Genomic DNA, 16,420 nt, shown 5'->3' with positions numbered 1-16,420 from the left:
CTCTGGGCACTGTCCAAGGGTTCTGGAGAGCTCACAGAAACTTTTCCCTGGAATTCTCTCACGAGGTTTCCTTCCATGTACCTAGAGCTGTAAGACTAATACTCTCCTGCTAAAGTAAAGAAAATGGATACCATTTAAGAAAACTAAACAAACCTCACTATTAGTGCTTCTGATGTCTCTACCTACAAGTGAAATGCTTTACTGAGCCACGGAATCTTAAACTACAAAGCAATCACAATCTTGTCTTTTCTTTCTTTTAAATTCTGTTCGTTTTTATACTACCTGAAGTTTTGTTTTTTTTTTTTTTGCAAAGACAGGTATTGAAATGCTTTATGAGTTAACCTGACTTCTGTCACAGAGCAGAGGGGTAGGTAACTCAAGAGGACTGTTTGTTGATTTGCTTTTTGAAAAATTCTGATGTAAATAATACAAACCTCCTCTTCTTCCCAGTCTATCAGATCCCAGTCATAGGCAATTACGGCTCGCCTTCTTTTCCAGAACTCCAGGAAAACTGTCGCTGGAACAAGCAGAGAAACACAAAGATGTTTTTAAATAAAACAGTGCTGTTAACTGTCACTGAATAATGAAGTCATTGCAGAGAATGACAGTTGTTTGTGTAAGCATCCTTGAATATCAGAATTTCTAGCTCAGCTTCATTTAACAAGGACCTTTTCTGAGAATTACTAAGCTTGTATCAAACATAATGAAAAATTAGAGATTTCATTTAGAATTAAATTAAGCTGATTTTCAAGTCGAGGCAGAACAGACTTAGAATAACAAAGCTCCCGGGATATAAAAATACAGAAAACTAGGTTACCAACATCTTGCTCATTGATAGAGTATTTATTTTTTAAAAGCAAGGGGACAGGTAAGGGCAGAAAAGCAAAAATAAAACTTAGCAGTTTACATGTATTTGACTGGTAGTGATGCTGTCCCAAATCTTCTTCACAACAAATATCTATGTAAAACATATTTTACTTTTTTATTGAAAGAAACAATTTTACTATTTTACTCTTTTTTCCCCCAAACTATCTATTTTTGTCACATTAAAGGAAAAAGTGTGCAAATTCCGTTAAGAACCTTTTTTAATGAGGCGTGGGGTAGCTGGCTTTCCCACCCAGGGAAATCTGGAGGTTTATCCTCATTCAGCCAAAGTAACTTTCTACTCAATTCAATTATTATACAATGACAGAGGGGAAAAAATAATCAAGACATAATCTCGCTGCCTTGGAAGTCACAAGCCAAATGATAGGACACACAACACACATATATACACACACGCTCAAACTTGGAGGATGACTGCAACACAAGATATCACAGAGACACCCAAGAGACAGAACTTGTGGATCCATCTCTCTTGGGCCTTGCTATGGTACTTAGACTTACAGAGGCAAGGGTCCAGGGCCGACCTGGTAGGCAGGATTTTCTAAAGCAGGGCTTTAGTCAGGACTGTACACTGTGGCCTTAGAGAGGCCTGATGGGGGACCGTTCTAGGACAGCCTAAGGCCACAGGAGACGCATCCAGTCTGTCCTACTGGCCCTACCACCCCACCTGGGGGTCTCATCTGAAGGAACTGACTTCTACGACAGACCAGTGGCTGTCAGAAATATTCCACCCTTTCTTCTCCCTAGCACGTGCTGAATCCTGCCTGGAGGAGAGAAGCTCTACTCAATAATTCCCTTTTGTGGCTAATAATCCTCTTCCTCCCTTCCGTGACTTGGGAGGATGAGAAGAAATTAGTTGCTTGTACAATTGCCATTCTTTTGTGTTTTTGTGTGAAAATACATCTGAGGAAGAATCTGCTGCTATCTCTAACCATGAACTAGGATATAATCAAATACAGGTTGTCTCCGTTCAAGGCAAATATTCAATCCCACACCCTTATTAGTCCATGATTTAAATTTCCTTGCCTAAATACTCCCAGGCCCAGGAGCCCACTGCACTTTGAGCGTATCTAGTTATATGCTGCCTTACATCGTGAATTCACATTTTCCTCTTTGTCTCCTTTGAAGCCGGCTTTACGTTAATATACATATTTGTCTTCTACCACTATATCACTCAGTACTGTAAGTTTGATTAAAAACTATTATTTCTTTTATGGATTGATTCTCAAAAGGCTTAAAATTTCTAAGTGTTTTGTCAAGATTTTCTACTCTATGGAATTCTTTCCACAAAAATTTGGTCTAAAATACCTTTTTCTCAAAGTATCAGAAGGTTTAACCTTACTGCTAGCATTTTGAACTTCTTAGATTCCAATCTATCTTTCTATGTAGATAATGTTTTGAAAACAAGGTCTGACCAGGTGTGGGTATCAAGGAGCCACACCACCTACAGAAAAAGCCCCCATTACCAGCCCAGGATGCAAGGCTCCTAATGACCCTGCCTGTGTCTAACTCTCTGCCCTAACTTGTACCCTAGACTCCAGGCTACCTCACTGTTTTCACAGGTGAGCTGTGACGTGAATTTCTCAGCGTTGCCTACACTATTTCTTCGGCTTATAGTGTTCTTCCCTGTTTGGGTCCATTTAGCCAATCCCACTCTTGCTTCCAGATTTGGCCCTGTGTTCTGCAATCACTCCCTTTGAACCTTTTCTATACACATGCTGAGTTGTGCAGGTAACTCTAGGTCAGTGCTGAGCATAGCATTCAGCACCTAAAAAACAAGAGAAAAACTTGAGAGTGTCTATCACTAATTGTGGGCTTCTTGAAAATAAGGGCTATATATTAGCTGTCTTTATATCCCCAGGGTCTAGCACAGTGACTGGCATCCAGAGAGGCACGGTAAATGTACAAATGACATGCTGTCATGAAAATGAAAGCAATGTGACAAATTATTCTTTTCTTATTTATCTAAATCTTAGAAGAAATTAGGGTATAAGTTTGAAAAACATGCAATTATATCTTGTGAATTTTTTTTTTTTTTTTTTTTTTACAGAGAGAGAAAGAGAGAGAGCACAGGAATGGGGCAGGGGGAGACAGCGAGAAAGAATCCCAAGTAAGCTCCACGCCCAGCACAGAGCCTGATGCTGGGCTCAATCTCATGACCCTGAGATCATGACCTGAGCTGAAATTAAGAGTTGGACGCTTAATGGACTGAGTCACCCAGGTGCTCCAATAACATTCTATTCTAATTATTACTCCTACTACTTGGTTGCATGGACCCTGTGGCAAGGACTACCTACCTCTAAGATGCATTCTTGCCTTGTTCCACAGTAAAAGACTGTTGCTGGTATCATGGCTGCCCATCTATACTGTAGTTCTCGGATCTCCTTGCTGTTAGATATGGCCAAAGGACAGTTCTCACCAGTGGAGTGTGAACAGAACAATGTGATGTATGCCACTTGCCTGTTGATATCTTAAGACAGTGAGGGTGCTTCTTCCACATTCTCTTTACCCTTTTGGATAGGCGGAGCCCACACAACTCAGATGATATTATGCAAATGCTGTCAAGGTCTGGGAGGATGGTAAACAACTTGTTTGTAGGAATATGAGTCCCTGAATGACCCTGTGGTGCAAAGCTATCTGCCAATCTGGAATGCTTACCCCATTCAATCACTGAGACATTGCATGAGGCATGAAGGTGAAAAAACTTACAAGTTACTTCCCTTACATATTTTATATAGGGCAATATCAAGCCACAATAATCTGAAACGTTATTAGTTTTAGTGATAAGACAGAGCTTTGAGTGCTCTCTTCTCTCCCTTTTCTACTCTATACCACGTTGTACTACTTACCTAACCTACCCACAAATGAAGTTCATCCGATGTGTTAACATCAATGCCAAATAACAACCCTCACAGCATTAGAAAAATCTGAGACTTCTGAATTTAAGTATAGGAAGGTTCAAGGTTAGTGTTCAGGTAGGTTTGTGTTCAAATACCAGGATACCCTTGGCTCAGAATTGTACACAGTTGAGAAGGTTGTCACATGTAGCCCATAAAGGACACAAAAAGGACACGACAGAGTGTTCTGCAGGCCGTCCTCTATTATCATTTTCTTAAATAGAACAATTATAGTCAATTTCAAATCAATTTGTGGCAGACTTCTATGCATTTACCAAAACCATTTCTTATCTTTCTAGTCATAGTTAGATTACATTTTCCAGCCTTTAGTACAGTTAGATGTGGCCACGTTTTGGTAAATGGAAAGTAAACAAAAGTGATCTATGTTAGTTTTGGACTAAAAAATTAGGAATTGTATCACCCCTATCCTTCTTTACTTCTTTTGAGGGGTGAATGGAGAGGACTCTAAGGATCCAGAAGGGGATAGAGCCACAGAATAAAAGGAACCTGGGTACTTAAATGACCATGTAGAAGGCTGACAACCAGAAACACCTGGCTGGGTTTCATGTGCATTTTTTTTTTTAAGATTTCTTTATTTGAGAGAGCATGAGAGAGCAAGCATGGGGGGGGTGGGCTGGGAAGGGGGCTGAGGCAGGGCTTGATTCCACACCTTGAGATCACAACCTGAGCCAAAACCAAGAGTCAGATGCTTAACTGACTGTACCACCCAGGTGCCCCTCATGTGCATGGGTTCTACTAAACATCTAGGTTTTGCTTTTTGTGTATTACAGCAGTTAACTGTAGTCATCCTAACTGATACAGGTTTTTTTTTTGGAAAGTACAACCATGGTTAACATTTTGCAAACAGGAAGAAAAAACCCACTGAGTTACTATTTTTTGTCACCTTCCTAAGGCATTTTGAGAGTCTTATGCAGGAAAATCTCCCCTTTAAGCTGCATACCATTGGGTTCCATGGCAGGGTTGAAATACTGCACTATTTAGTCACTGTATAGTAAAAATTTATTACATTTTAGGTACTATGTTTTATTTTCTCAAAAATCTGTCAAGGTGGGTATTGTTTTCATCATCCTATGAATGAAGAATCTGAGGTCCAGAGAAGTCACATGGCTAAGTAAATGACAGAACTGGGATTTGGGCCTAATATGGTTTTTTTGTTTTGTTTTGTTTTTTGGTGGGGGGGCTTAAAACAGCAAATTTATTCTCTTACAGTTCTAGAGGTTAGAAGTTCAAAATCAAGATGTTGGCAGGGTTACTTCCTACTGGAGGCTCTGAAGGAGAGTATCTTCTATGCCTTTTTCCTAGCTCCTGGTAGTTGGTAGAAATCTTTGCATCCCTTGGCTTGCAGAAGCACTATTCCAATCTCCCTGCCTGTCTTCACAAAGCATCCTACTCTGTGAGTGTCTGTCTCTCCATTTTCTCTTCTTGTAAGGACACCAGCCATACTGGGAATACAGTATGGCCTTGTCTTAAGTTGATTACATCTTCAAAGACCTTATTTCCAAATAAAGTCATTTGCACAGGTACCAGGAGCTAGGACTTAAACATATCATTTTGGAGGACACAATTCAATTCATAACAGGGTTATTTGGGCTATTACAATGACTAGGGGCAACTGGCATTTAGGGTAAGACCCAGGGGTGCTATCTGTCTTATAGCTAGAAGGTCACAGTCTAATCTGGGGCTTCTAATTTCTATTGAATCAGGAAAAGCCGAAAAGAAAAAGAAAGCCTACTCTTTGAACCACAGGAGGACTTTGCTGAAACTAGTTATAAAAACCAAAGTACCATAGCTCAGGTTATAGGTTCCCTGTGAGAGCCTGGCATTTACTCTCTATTTTTCCCTTAGATCTATGCTTTTTCTCTAGAGGCCTGGAAAAACCCACATTTATTCCCAAAGATGCTAGGAATACATGCTGCTAGTTTTTGCCCTTTGGTAACATAATAGGTATTCAAAAGCCTAATTTGATCCTTCATTTGGAAAATTTCTAGCCTGGGAGTCCAGAAGAGAATTGTGTCTAATGCTAGAAAATTAATTATAAAGACACGTGTACTCCTTATTTTTGAAAAAATCCCAAGGGCTTAAAGATCCTATAGCCTAACTTCTGTTAGACTGTGGCCAGAAATAAAATAGGCAGTATACAGGAAAAAGGAAGGATGATTTTTATTTCAGAAAAGTGACCTGCTGTCTGATGACTCAAGGCATTTTCAGAAACCTGGTCAACATGATTCTCTTCCTAGGAAATTACACATAGTCATTTTTCTCCCAATTCTAATTTCCTTCTTTTTAAAAGTGAAATGAATAATACTAATGATTTCATTATTTATGTCCTTTATAACTTTCTGAGAATGTTCGTTTGGAGAAGGTATAGGGAAGTTACATGGATGTGCTTCCCAAGAACTTAGGAATAGAGGAATGAGGTCACCTCCTGAGAGCTTAACTCATAAAACCTACACATAATGGATGAGCTTAGTAAGGAGTCACAAACTCAAATGCTAAAATGACCAGAGATCAGTACAAAACCTAGAAGAGGAAACCACACAATAGGGAATGGTGGGGAATGGGACCAGTTGGGGAGTGTGTGCACCAAGTAAAGTGATAGGTGTTCTTCAGTTTCTACTGACGGCACTGTGGCCAGATCTTTAAATTTTTCAAGAGAAACTATAAAAATGTATCTTCATGTGAACTATCTCAGTTTCAAAATAATAGTTTATTTGTATATTTTTAAAATTGGTGAGGACCAGAGTATTTTTATTGGTTGCTAATTTACAACATTTGAGGTGGGCTTTGGCAATAATAATGCAAGTGAATGTAGATGAGTGACTAGAGAGTTTGTGTAACACCCCAAAATGCCAAGATGAAATTAATCTCAGGATCCAGGAAAAAACAGGAATGTGACTATATTTTAAGAAGCTGAAGCTTAATTATTGTTATTAGAACCGTCTGGAGAAAGTCAATGTATCCAGATAGGGGGTGGCCAACTTGTAACTTAGGAAAAACAAAGGTCTAAGGATACAAATTTTGCAGTTTAATCTGATGTAGGGTATTAGAAGTGTATCCTGACATAAATCGGTCTCTGGGGTATTCTATGAAATGAAATAAAGATGACTAAGTATTCAGCAGAAAAAAAATAGTTGCTCCCCTTTTCCACTCATTTAACAGTTATTAATTGTATTCTTTTGATGTGCTAGGGTTTCGCTAGCTACACTGATTTCCAAGCTCAAACAACATATGATGATTAATTTGGCTTCTTAAGTATTCTGACACAGGAAGAAGGTGCTCTAGATGGTCATTATAAAATAATATTCTCTACCATATACTTGCATTTTCACATTCTGGATTATGCACTAGTGCTTGCAGAGTTTAGAAGAGGTTTCTGTTTGCCCAAGTCCAATTAGCTTTGGGTATTCCAAAAGTGCTTCTGAACTGGTAAAGATGAGGAGACACCATGGATAATGGCAGTTTCCCCAAGTGACCACAATTCTCTGAGGCCCTGCCTGAGTGTATGCTTCCCTTCTATAAAAAGCCATCAAGCTACAGCAGACTGAGGATTTTTGCTTCTACTCGTAAGGATTAATGGCTTCAATATAAGAAACAACTGTTTTCAGCACTGGACAAGACATAGTACGAACTGTGATCCCTGAGAGAAAAGAAATAAGTAAGGTGAGCCTTAGGATCACACCAGCTCATTGTTTGGAGGTCATTCACAGGCTACAATTCAGGTGGTTGAGCCCAAACAGAGCCTAGTGGTCTTACTGAGCTTGGGAGATTAGAGTGGGGAGAGTGAGGTAGCAAGAATTTGTGGGGCAGAGAACCAGAGAAGGGAGCTATATTGAAAGAAAGCTCAAGGTATCAGCAATGAAGTTCCTTCTCCTCTTTACATGATGGGGTGAAACTAGATGAGGCTGCTTGATGGTAGCTAAACAATCCTCAGAATTCAGAGGGCTAAAGGAAGTTTCCAATCCCACCAGTCAGAGTACAGAGATGTTGCAACACACAGAACTGATACAAGACCTCATAAAGATCATCTCTTAGTAGTGGGTCTGGACCTACCCTAACAAGCTAATAACAAGTCTCGAGGTGATTTAACTGGGCTGCAAGAGAGCTAACTGCATACCTAAACAAAGTCCAACAGTAAGGAAACATAATAAAAAACAAAATTCAACACTCTTCAGTGTTTAATAAAAAATTCCCAGACATACAAATAAGCAGGAAAATAAAGCCTATAAATAGGAGAAAATTCAGTAAATCCCAGGGAGATAGCCCAGAACTGACAGAAATGATAGAACAAGGGTGATAAAACAACTGTTATAAGTATGCTTTGTATGTCAAGAAGATAGACGAAAACATGAACACAATGAGGAGAGTAATACCAGGCATAAAAAGCCCCAACTGACTGAGATTTGAGAATGGAAACTGAAAGCTATGAAAAGAAAAATACACTGGATAGGATTAACAGAAGACTAGACTTTTCAGAAAAAAAAAATCAGTGAATCTGAAGACAAATAATAGAAACAATTACAGATGACACAAAGACTAAAAAGAATGAAAAATGTGAACGAGGCATAAGTGACCTATAGAACAATATTGAGTGATTCTGGAAAAATTTCAAAATTGGATAAAAATTAAACTTATTGATGCAAGAAACTTAATGAACCACAATTACAAGAAACGCAAAGAAAATGACAACAAAGCATATCTCAGTCAAATTCCTGAGAATAAGAAGTAAAAAATCTTCAAAGCAGATACAAGGGAGGAAAATCTTATGTAGAAAAAATAAAGAAAGAAAAGGTCAGCAGACATCTTATAAAAAACTGTGCACGCCTCCACACAATGGAAAGGCATCCCTTAAGGCAGGGTTTTTCAATCTTGACACAATTAACATTGTGTCAATGGTTTTGAAAATATTAAGTCATTTTTCTACATAAAAACAGTCCATATGTTAGTGGTACTTTAATCTTCAGATTAAATGATAATCTGAGATAGAATTGTCAGATGATCTTCCAAAGAAACTCAACAAGGCCATATGACTTCAGGAAAAAAAAGACTGTAAATTTAGCAATGTTTCTCAAACTCAACACTATTGATATTGTAGACCATTTAATTCCTTGTTGGGGGGGTGGTGGGTGTTGTTCTGTATATTGTATGACATTTAGCAGCATCCCTGACCTCTATCCACTAGATCCAGATGTCAGTATCACTCCTTTCTTTCAGTTATGACAACCAAAAATGTGTCTACACATTGTCTAATGTCTCCTGAGAGGCAAAATTCACTCCTGATTAAGAACCTATGCTCTAAAGTATTGAAAGAAAAAAAACCCCTGCCAACCTAGAATTCTACATCCAGCAACAATATCTTTTAAAAATTAAAGTGAAGCAAAGATATTTTTAGATCTTAAAAATCTGGGAAAATTCATTACCAATAGACCTGCATTATAAGAACTTTAGTTTTTCAGGCAGAAGGAAATGATACCAGATGGAAATCTGGATTAATATAAAGATAGGAAGAGCACATAAAAACAAGTAAATAAAATACATGGGTAAATGAATTTTTTCCTCATTTCAATCTCTTTAATAGATAATTACCTGCTGAAAGCCAAAATAATAACAATGTATCAAGAGGTTTACAACATGTAGAATAAAATATATAACAAGAATAGCAGTAAGATATAGGACAAAAATAGCAGTAAAATATATGGCAATAATAATACAAGGGACAGAAAATAAAAGGTGAAATATACCATTTTAAAGTTCTCATACCACATGTGAAATAGCATTATATTATTTGAAAGAAGGCTGTTATAAATGAAAGGTGTATATTATAAATCCTTGAATAACCATTATAAGAGTAAAACAAAGAAGTTTTAATAACTAATAAATCAATAGTGGAGATAAAATTAAATCATGAATTAGATGTTAAAAAAAAAAGAAGATAGCAGGAGGGGAAGAATGAAGGGGGCGGAAATCAGAGGGGGAGATGAACCATGAGAGACGATGGACTCTGAAAAACAAACTGAAGGTTCTAGAGGGGAGGGGGTTGGGGGTGGGAGGATGGGTTAGCCTGGTGATGGGTATTAAAGGGCACATTCTGCAAGGAGCACTGGGTGTTATACGCAAACAATGAATCATGGAACACTACATCAAAAACTAATGATGTAATGTATGGTGATTAACATAACATAATAATAAAAAAAATAAATAGAAAAAAAATTAAATCATGAAAATACCTAATTCAAAAGGAGAGAAAATAATGTAAAATAAAACAAATAAAATAACACATATAAAGCAAATAAAAAGAATGTATATTTAAACCAAATGTATTGATAATTACATTGAAGGTAAATGGTATAAAAATTCTAATGGAAAAGCAGAGATCACCGGATTGGATAAAAGTAAGACTTACTATTACCTGTGTATAAAACACTTTAGATATAAAGACATGGATAGGTAAATGTAAAGGAAAGAAAAATATACCACACAAACCCAAATCAAGAAAGACTGGCATGGCAATATTAATATCAAAGCATACTTGAAAACAAGAAATATTATCAGGAATAATGACGGAAATTTCATAATGACTAAGGGGCTTCAAGTAGACATAACAATCCTATATTTAAAAATATATGAGGCAAAATGTGATATAACTGAAAGGCAAACTAGATGAATCCACAAATAAAGTTGGAATTAGTAGTATAAATACTGATGACCAAAACAAAATAATCAACCAAGTGGACCCAAATGAAACTTACAAAACATAAAACTTAACAGCAGCATAATAGATAGTCTTTTCAAATGGGCATGGGACATTTGCTGAGATACCTTATTGTGGGCTATAAAACAAATCTCAGTAAATTTAAAAGGACTAAATCATGCAAAATATGTTCTCTGAGTTAAACTAGAAATCAATAGCAGGCAGATACCTAGAAAATCTCCCCAATTTTTTTTAATTAAACAACACACTTCTATATAACTCATGGGTCATAGAGAAAATCAGAATGGAAATTAGAAAATATTTCGAACTCATTAAAAATGAAAATATAATGTGGAGGATACAACTAAAGCAGTACTTAGAGGAAATTTATAGCATTAAACTCATATTTGAAAAGAAGAAAGGTCTCACATTAGTGAACTAGGCATTCACTTTAAGAAATTAAAAAAGACGAGCAAACTAAACCTAAAGTAAGCATGAGGAAGGATACATAACAGCAGAAATTAATTAAAAAAAAGAAAACATAAGAACAATATAAAAGCACCATTAACATCAAAAGCTTGTTCATGAAAAGATCAATAGAATTGATAAATTCCTATGCAGAATGAACAGGAAAACAAGAGAAAGACATGAACTACAATTTCAGGAATGAACAAAATTATATCACAAAAGATTCCACCAAAGGTAAAATATGAGATTATTATGAACAAATTTATGCCAATAAGTTCGCAAGTTTAGATAAAATGATAGAGTCCTTGAAGACAGAAGAAATAGATAATCTAAAGAGCTCTGTATCTGTTAAGGAGAGTAGGTTTGTATTAAACACTTTCCTGCAAAGAAAACTCCAAGCCCAAGCAGCTTCACTGGTGAATTCTACCAAACATATAAAAAAGAAGTAATATAATTTTTATGTAAACTTCTCCAGAAAACAGAAAAAAGAACATTTCCTCTATGGGGCCACATTACCGCATAACCAAAAAAACACTGGAAGAAAATTATAGACATTTATGAAAACAGATGCAAAAACCCTAAAAATATAGGAAAAAAGATAATACAGTTGACCCTTGAGCAACATGGGTTTGAATTGTGTGGGTTCACTTATATGATTTTTTGGATACAGTTAATATAAATGTATTTTCTCTTCCTTACAATTTTTTAAATAATGTTTTCTTTTCTTTAGCTTACTTTATTATAAGAATACAGTATATAATATAAACATACAAAATATGTGTTAATCAACTCCTTATGTTATTGGTGAGGCTTTCAATCAACAGTAGGTTATCAGTAGTTAAGTTTTGGGGGAGTCAAAAGTTATACGTAGATTTTCAGCTGCACAGGGTTTGATGAACCTAATCTCTACGCTGTCAAGAGTCAACTGTATATTATGATGAAGTGGGTTTGTTTTGGAATTCAATGTCACTGTAGTATTTGAAGGTGAATCAATTTAATGAATATATCAACCATCTTTTTAAAAAGCAGGATTATCTTATTAATACAGATGAACACTTTTAACAAACTCAATATCCATTCATGATAAAAATTCAGTCTCTAGAAATAGAAGTAAAATTCTTAAACTCGATAAAGGGATATTTACAAAAATGTATTTCCCATCATACTTAATAGTATAAGACAATACTTCCCCCTAACACTGAGAACAAGGAAACGATGTCTGATGTCATAAATTCTATCTAACATTATTCTGTCAGTGTAATAAAGTAAGAAAAATTAAACCCATATGAATTAGAAAAGAAACAAAATTGTATTTATTTATAAATGTCATAATCATCTATGTTGAAAATCCCAAGGAATCTACAAGAAAGCTAGTAGCACTTATAAGTGAGGATATTTACAGGATATGAGGTAAATGTACAAAAATCAATTCTACTTTTATATAGTAGCAATGAGCAACTGGAAATTAACATTACAGAAATAAAACTATAAAAAATCAAAAATATTAGTGATAAATTTAACAAAATATCCAAAACTATACACTGAAAATAATACAAAATTGCACAGAGAAATTACATATCATTTAAATAAAAAGTTAAATAATGTTCATGGATAGACATATTTGATAGTCAGTTTTCAACCTTCCCAAAATGATCTCTTGATTCAACTCTATCGCAGTAAAAACATCAGCATCTTTTCTGGTAGAAACTGACAAATTGATGCTAAAATACATAGGGAAATGCAAAGTCCCTAATATAGCCAAAACAATGTTTAAAAAGAATAACATTTCAAGGCTTACTATTATGTTATAATAATCAAGACAGTGTGTTATTGCCATAAAAGCACACATATCCCAACAAACAAAAGTTAAGGCTAGACAGCTTCACTGGGGAATTCTACCAAATATTTAAAGAAGACTTAATACTAATTCTTTTCAAAGTCTTCCAAAAAATAGGAGATACCATTTTTTTAAGATTTATTTATTTTAGATAGAGAGAGCGAGTGCGCACACAAGAATGAGTGAGTAGGGGGAGGGGCAGAGGGAGAGAAACCCAAGCCGACTCCATGCTGAGTGCAGAGCCAGACGCAAGGCTTGATCCCATGACCCGGAGATCATGACCTGAACTGAAATCCAGAGTCAGATCCTTAACCAACTGAGCCACCCAGGTGCCCTGAGGAGGTACCATTTCTAAATTCATTTTGTGAGGCTAGAATTACAGACACCAAAACCAGACAAGGATGCCACAATAAAAGAAAATTACAGGCCAATATTGAGATGAACACAGATGCAAAATCCTCAACAAAAGATTAGCAAACCACTGGGTGTTATATGTAAGTGATGAATCACCAAATTCTACTCCTGAAACCAATATTATACTATACGTTAACTAACTAGAATTTAAATAAAAGCTTAAAAAAAATAAAAAAGTAAAAAGTAAAAAAAAAATATATTAGCAAACCAAACTCAACATTACACTAAAATGATCATTCACTATGATCAAGTGGGATTTATTCCAGGAATGCAAGGATGGTTCAACATCCATAAATCAATCAACATGATAGACCACATTAACAAAATGAAAGATACAAATCTTATGATCATCTCAATAGATATGGAGAAGCATTTGACAAAATTCAAAATCCATTTATGATAAAAACTCTCAACAAATTGGGTAATAAAGGGAGTGGATCTCAACATATTAAAGGTCATGGATGACAAGCCTACAACTAACATTATACTCAGGTGAAAAGCTAGAAGGTTTTCCTCTAAGATCAGGAACAAGACAAGCATGCCCACTCTCACCACTTTTATCAACATAGTGCTGGAAGTCCTAGCCACAGCAATTAGTCAAGAAAAAGAAATGAAAGGCATCTGAATTGAAAAGGAAGAAATAAAACTGTTACTGCAGATGACATGACATAATGTAGAGAAAACTCTAAAGATGCCAATAAAAAAACTGTTAATAAAAAAATTAATAAATTCAGTAATGTTTCAGGATACGAAATCAACATATAAAATTTATATAATACATAAATGCATCAAAAAGAATAGCTAGGAATAAATACATCCAAGGAGTGTGAAAGATCTGTACACTGAAAACTATAAGACACTGATGAAAGAAATTGAAGAAGACACAATTAAATGGAAAGATATTCCATTTAATTGGATTGGAAGAAATATTAATATTGTTAATATGTTCATAATCTACAGACTCAATGCAATCCCTATCAAAATTCCAATGGCATTTTTCACAGAAACAGAAAAAACAATCCTAAAATTTTATGGACCCACAACAGACCCTAAATACACAAAGCAATCTTGAGAAAGAAGAACAAAGATGGAAGCATTGCTCTCCCTGACAGAACCATATATAGAAACTCTGAATTTTCATTAAATCAAGTTTATAACTCATTTACACATGGAGTCTAAACACAAACAAAGAAACAAACAAAACCCCTAAGGTCATGGATACAGAGAACAGATTGTGGTTTCTAGAGGTAGGGGCTGGAGGTGGGCAAAATGAGTGAAGGTGGTCAAAAGGTACAGATTTTTACTATAAAATATACATATTTTGACTATAAAATATAAAACCATAACATAAATGCCATGGAAATATAATATATAGCATGGTGACTATAATTAACAATCCTATTCTGTTAGTTGCTAAGAGAGTAGATCTTAAAAGTTCTTAACAAGAAAAAAAGTCTGTAACGATGTGTGGTAATGGATGTTAACTAGTGTTATTGTGGTGATCATTTTGCAATATATACAAATACTGAATCATGTTGCACACCTGAAACTAATATATGTCAATTATAGCTGAATAAAAATGATTTTTTAAGAGCACACATGTGGATCAAAAAAAATTCCAGATGTAGATCCACACATATATGGACAATTGATTTCAAGGAGGAAAAAGATAATCTTTCAAGTGGTACTGAACAACTGGCTATCCATATAGGCAAAGAAACAGATCTGACTTTACCTTATATACAAAAATCAACTTGAAATAACTCATGAACATAAATATAAGAGCTAAAACTGAGCTTTTTATGAGAAGACATAGAAAAAAATCTTAGAGACCTTGAGTTGGGCAAAGATCTTAAATAAAAAATTAAATGCACAGACAGAAAAGAAAAAAAGTAAAACCTCTTGCTTTTCAAAAGACACCATTAAGGAAAAGAAATGCAAGCCTCAAACTGGGAATAATATTTGAAAAAATATATAAAGAATACTTTTAACTTAAAAATAGGAAAACCAATAACAAATGGGCAACAGTCTGAACAAACACTTCACCAAAATGAGCAGATCTGAAATAAACTCATGAAGACATGTTCAACATCACTAGTCATTAGGGAAATGCAAATTAAAACCACAGTGAGATAACACTATACATCTACTAGAATGACTACAATGATACAGACTGATAATTCCAAGTCTGTGACAATGTGGAACACCTGAACTCTTATATAATGCTGCTGGGAATGCAAAATGACACAGACATTTGGAAAACAATTTCTTATAAAGTTAGACACTTATCCTAAGATCAAGCAATGCTCCTCCTAGTTATTTCCCCAAGAGAAATAAAAGACTTATGCAAATATGCAAAAATTCTAATATCCAATGATTCTCAGGTTTATTTTTTAATAGGCTAAAAACTGGATTGGATCCAAATGTTCATTAATTAGTAAATGGATATACACATTTTAGTATATCCAGGAAATGAAGTACTATTCTGTACTAAAAAGGAATAGACTACTGACATTTGCAACAACATAAATGAATTTCAATCACATTAATCTTAGTGAAAAAAGCCAGACACAAAATGCTAAATATTGAATGATTCTATTTGCATGAGATTCTAAAACAGGTGAAATTATAGTGGTAGAAAGTAGGTTAGAGGTTGCCAAGCGACTCACTGCAAAGTCATGAGGAAACTTTCTGGAGGATGAAAATATTCTATTTCATCATTATGGTGATGGTTAAGTGACTATATAAATTTGACATAACTTGTAAAATTGAACATTTAAAGTTGCTGGATTTTATGTAAATTATACCTAAATAAAACTGATAAAAACTTCCCATAATCCCCTCACCCAGAGAAAACTACCATTAATATTGTGACATAATCACTTTGTTTTCATTAGTATTTAACATACTTGAAGTCACATTTATTTGTACACTTTATATCCTGTATTTGCAATTTTTAAAATACAGTCTTTGTGTTCTATTACTTGCTTTGAAAGACTAATTTTTAATGGCTGTTTATAACTCCCTTAGAGATTCTTCTGTTGTTGGATATTTATTTTGCCTATTACAAATAACTAAAACTAGGAAAATACATTTATGTGTAAGGTTTTTATTCTGTAATTTAGATATTTTCTAAAGCCGATTCTGCATAATATTTTGACTGAATATTGGAACAGCCTTCTAAGTGACCCCACTTTCACTCCTCTCTTG

At 35.1% G+C, this 16,420-nt stretch overlaps 1 protein-coding gene across 3 annotated transcripts in view; it reads right to left on the bottom strand.

Moving 5' to 3' along the window:
* Positions 1-16,420, bottom strand: part of ANO4 (anoctamin 4) — a 277,492-nt gene that overhangs the window by 17,785 nt on the left and 243,287 nt on the right. For all 3 annotated transcript variants that reach the window (XM_081822277.1, XM_081822276.1, XM_081822278.1), the window contains one exon: positions 435-517. In XM_081822277.1, the coding sequence (XP_081678403.1) occupies positions 435-517 (83 nt within the window). The remainder of the gene's footprint in view (positions 1-434; positions 518-16,420) is intronic.

This window comes from Leptonychotes weddellii, chromosome 5 (assembly GCF_054177405.1).
Source record: "Leptonychotes weddellii isolate Sample4059 chromosome 5, ASM5417740v2, whole genome shotgun sequence".
NCBI classification, from domain to species: Eukaryota; Metazoa; Chordata; class Mammalia; order Carnivora; family Phocidae; genus Leptonychotes; species Leptonychotes weddellii.
This window is presented reverse-complemented; position numbering and strand designations above follow the sequence as displayed.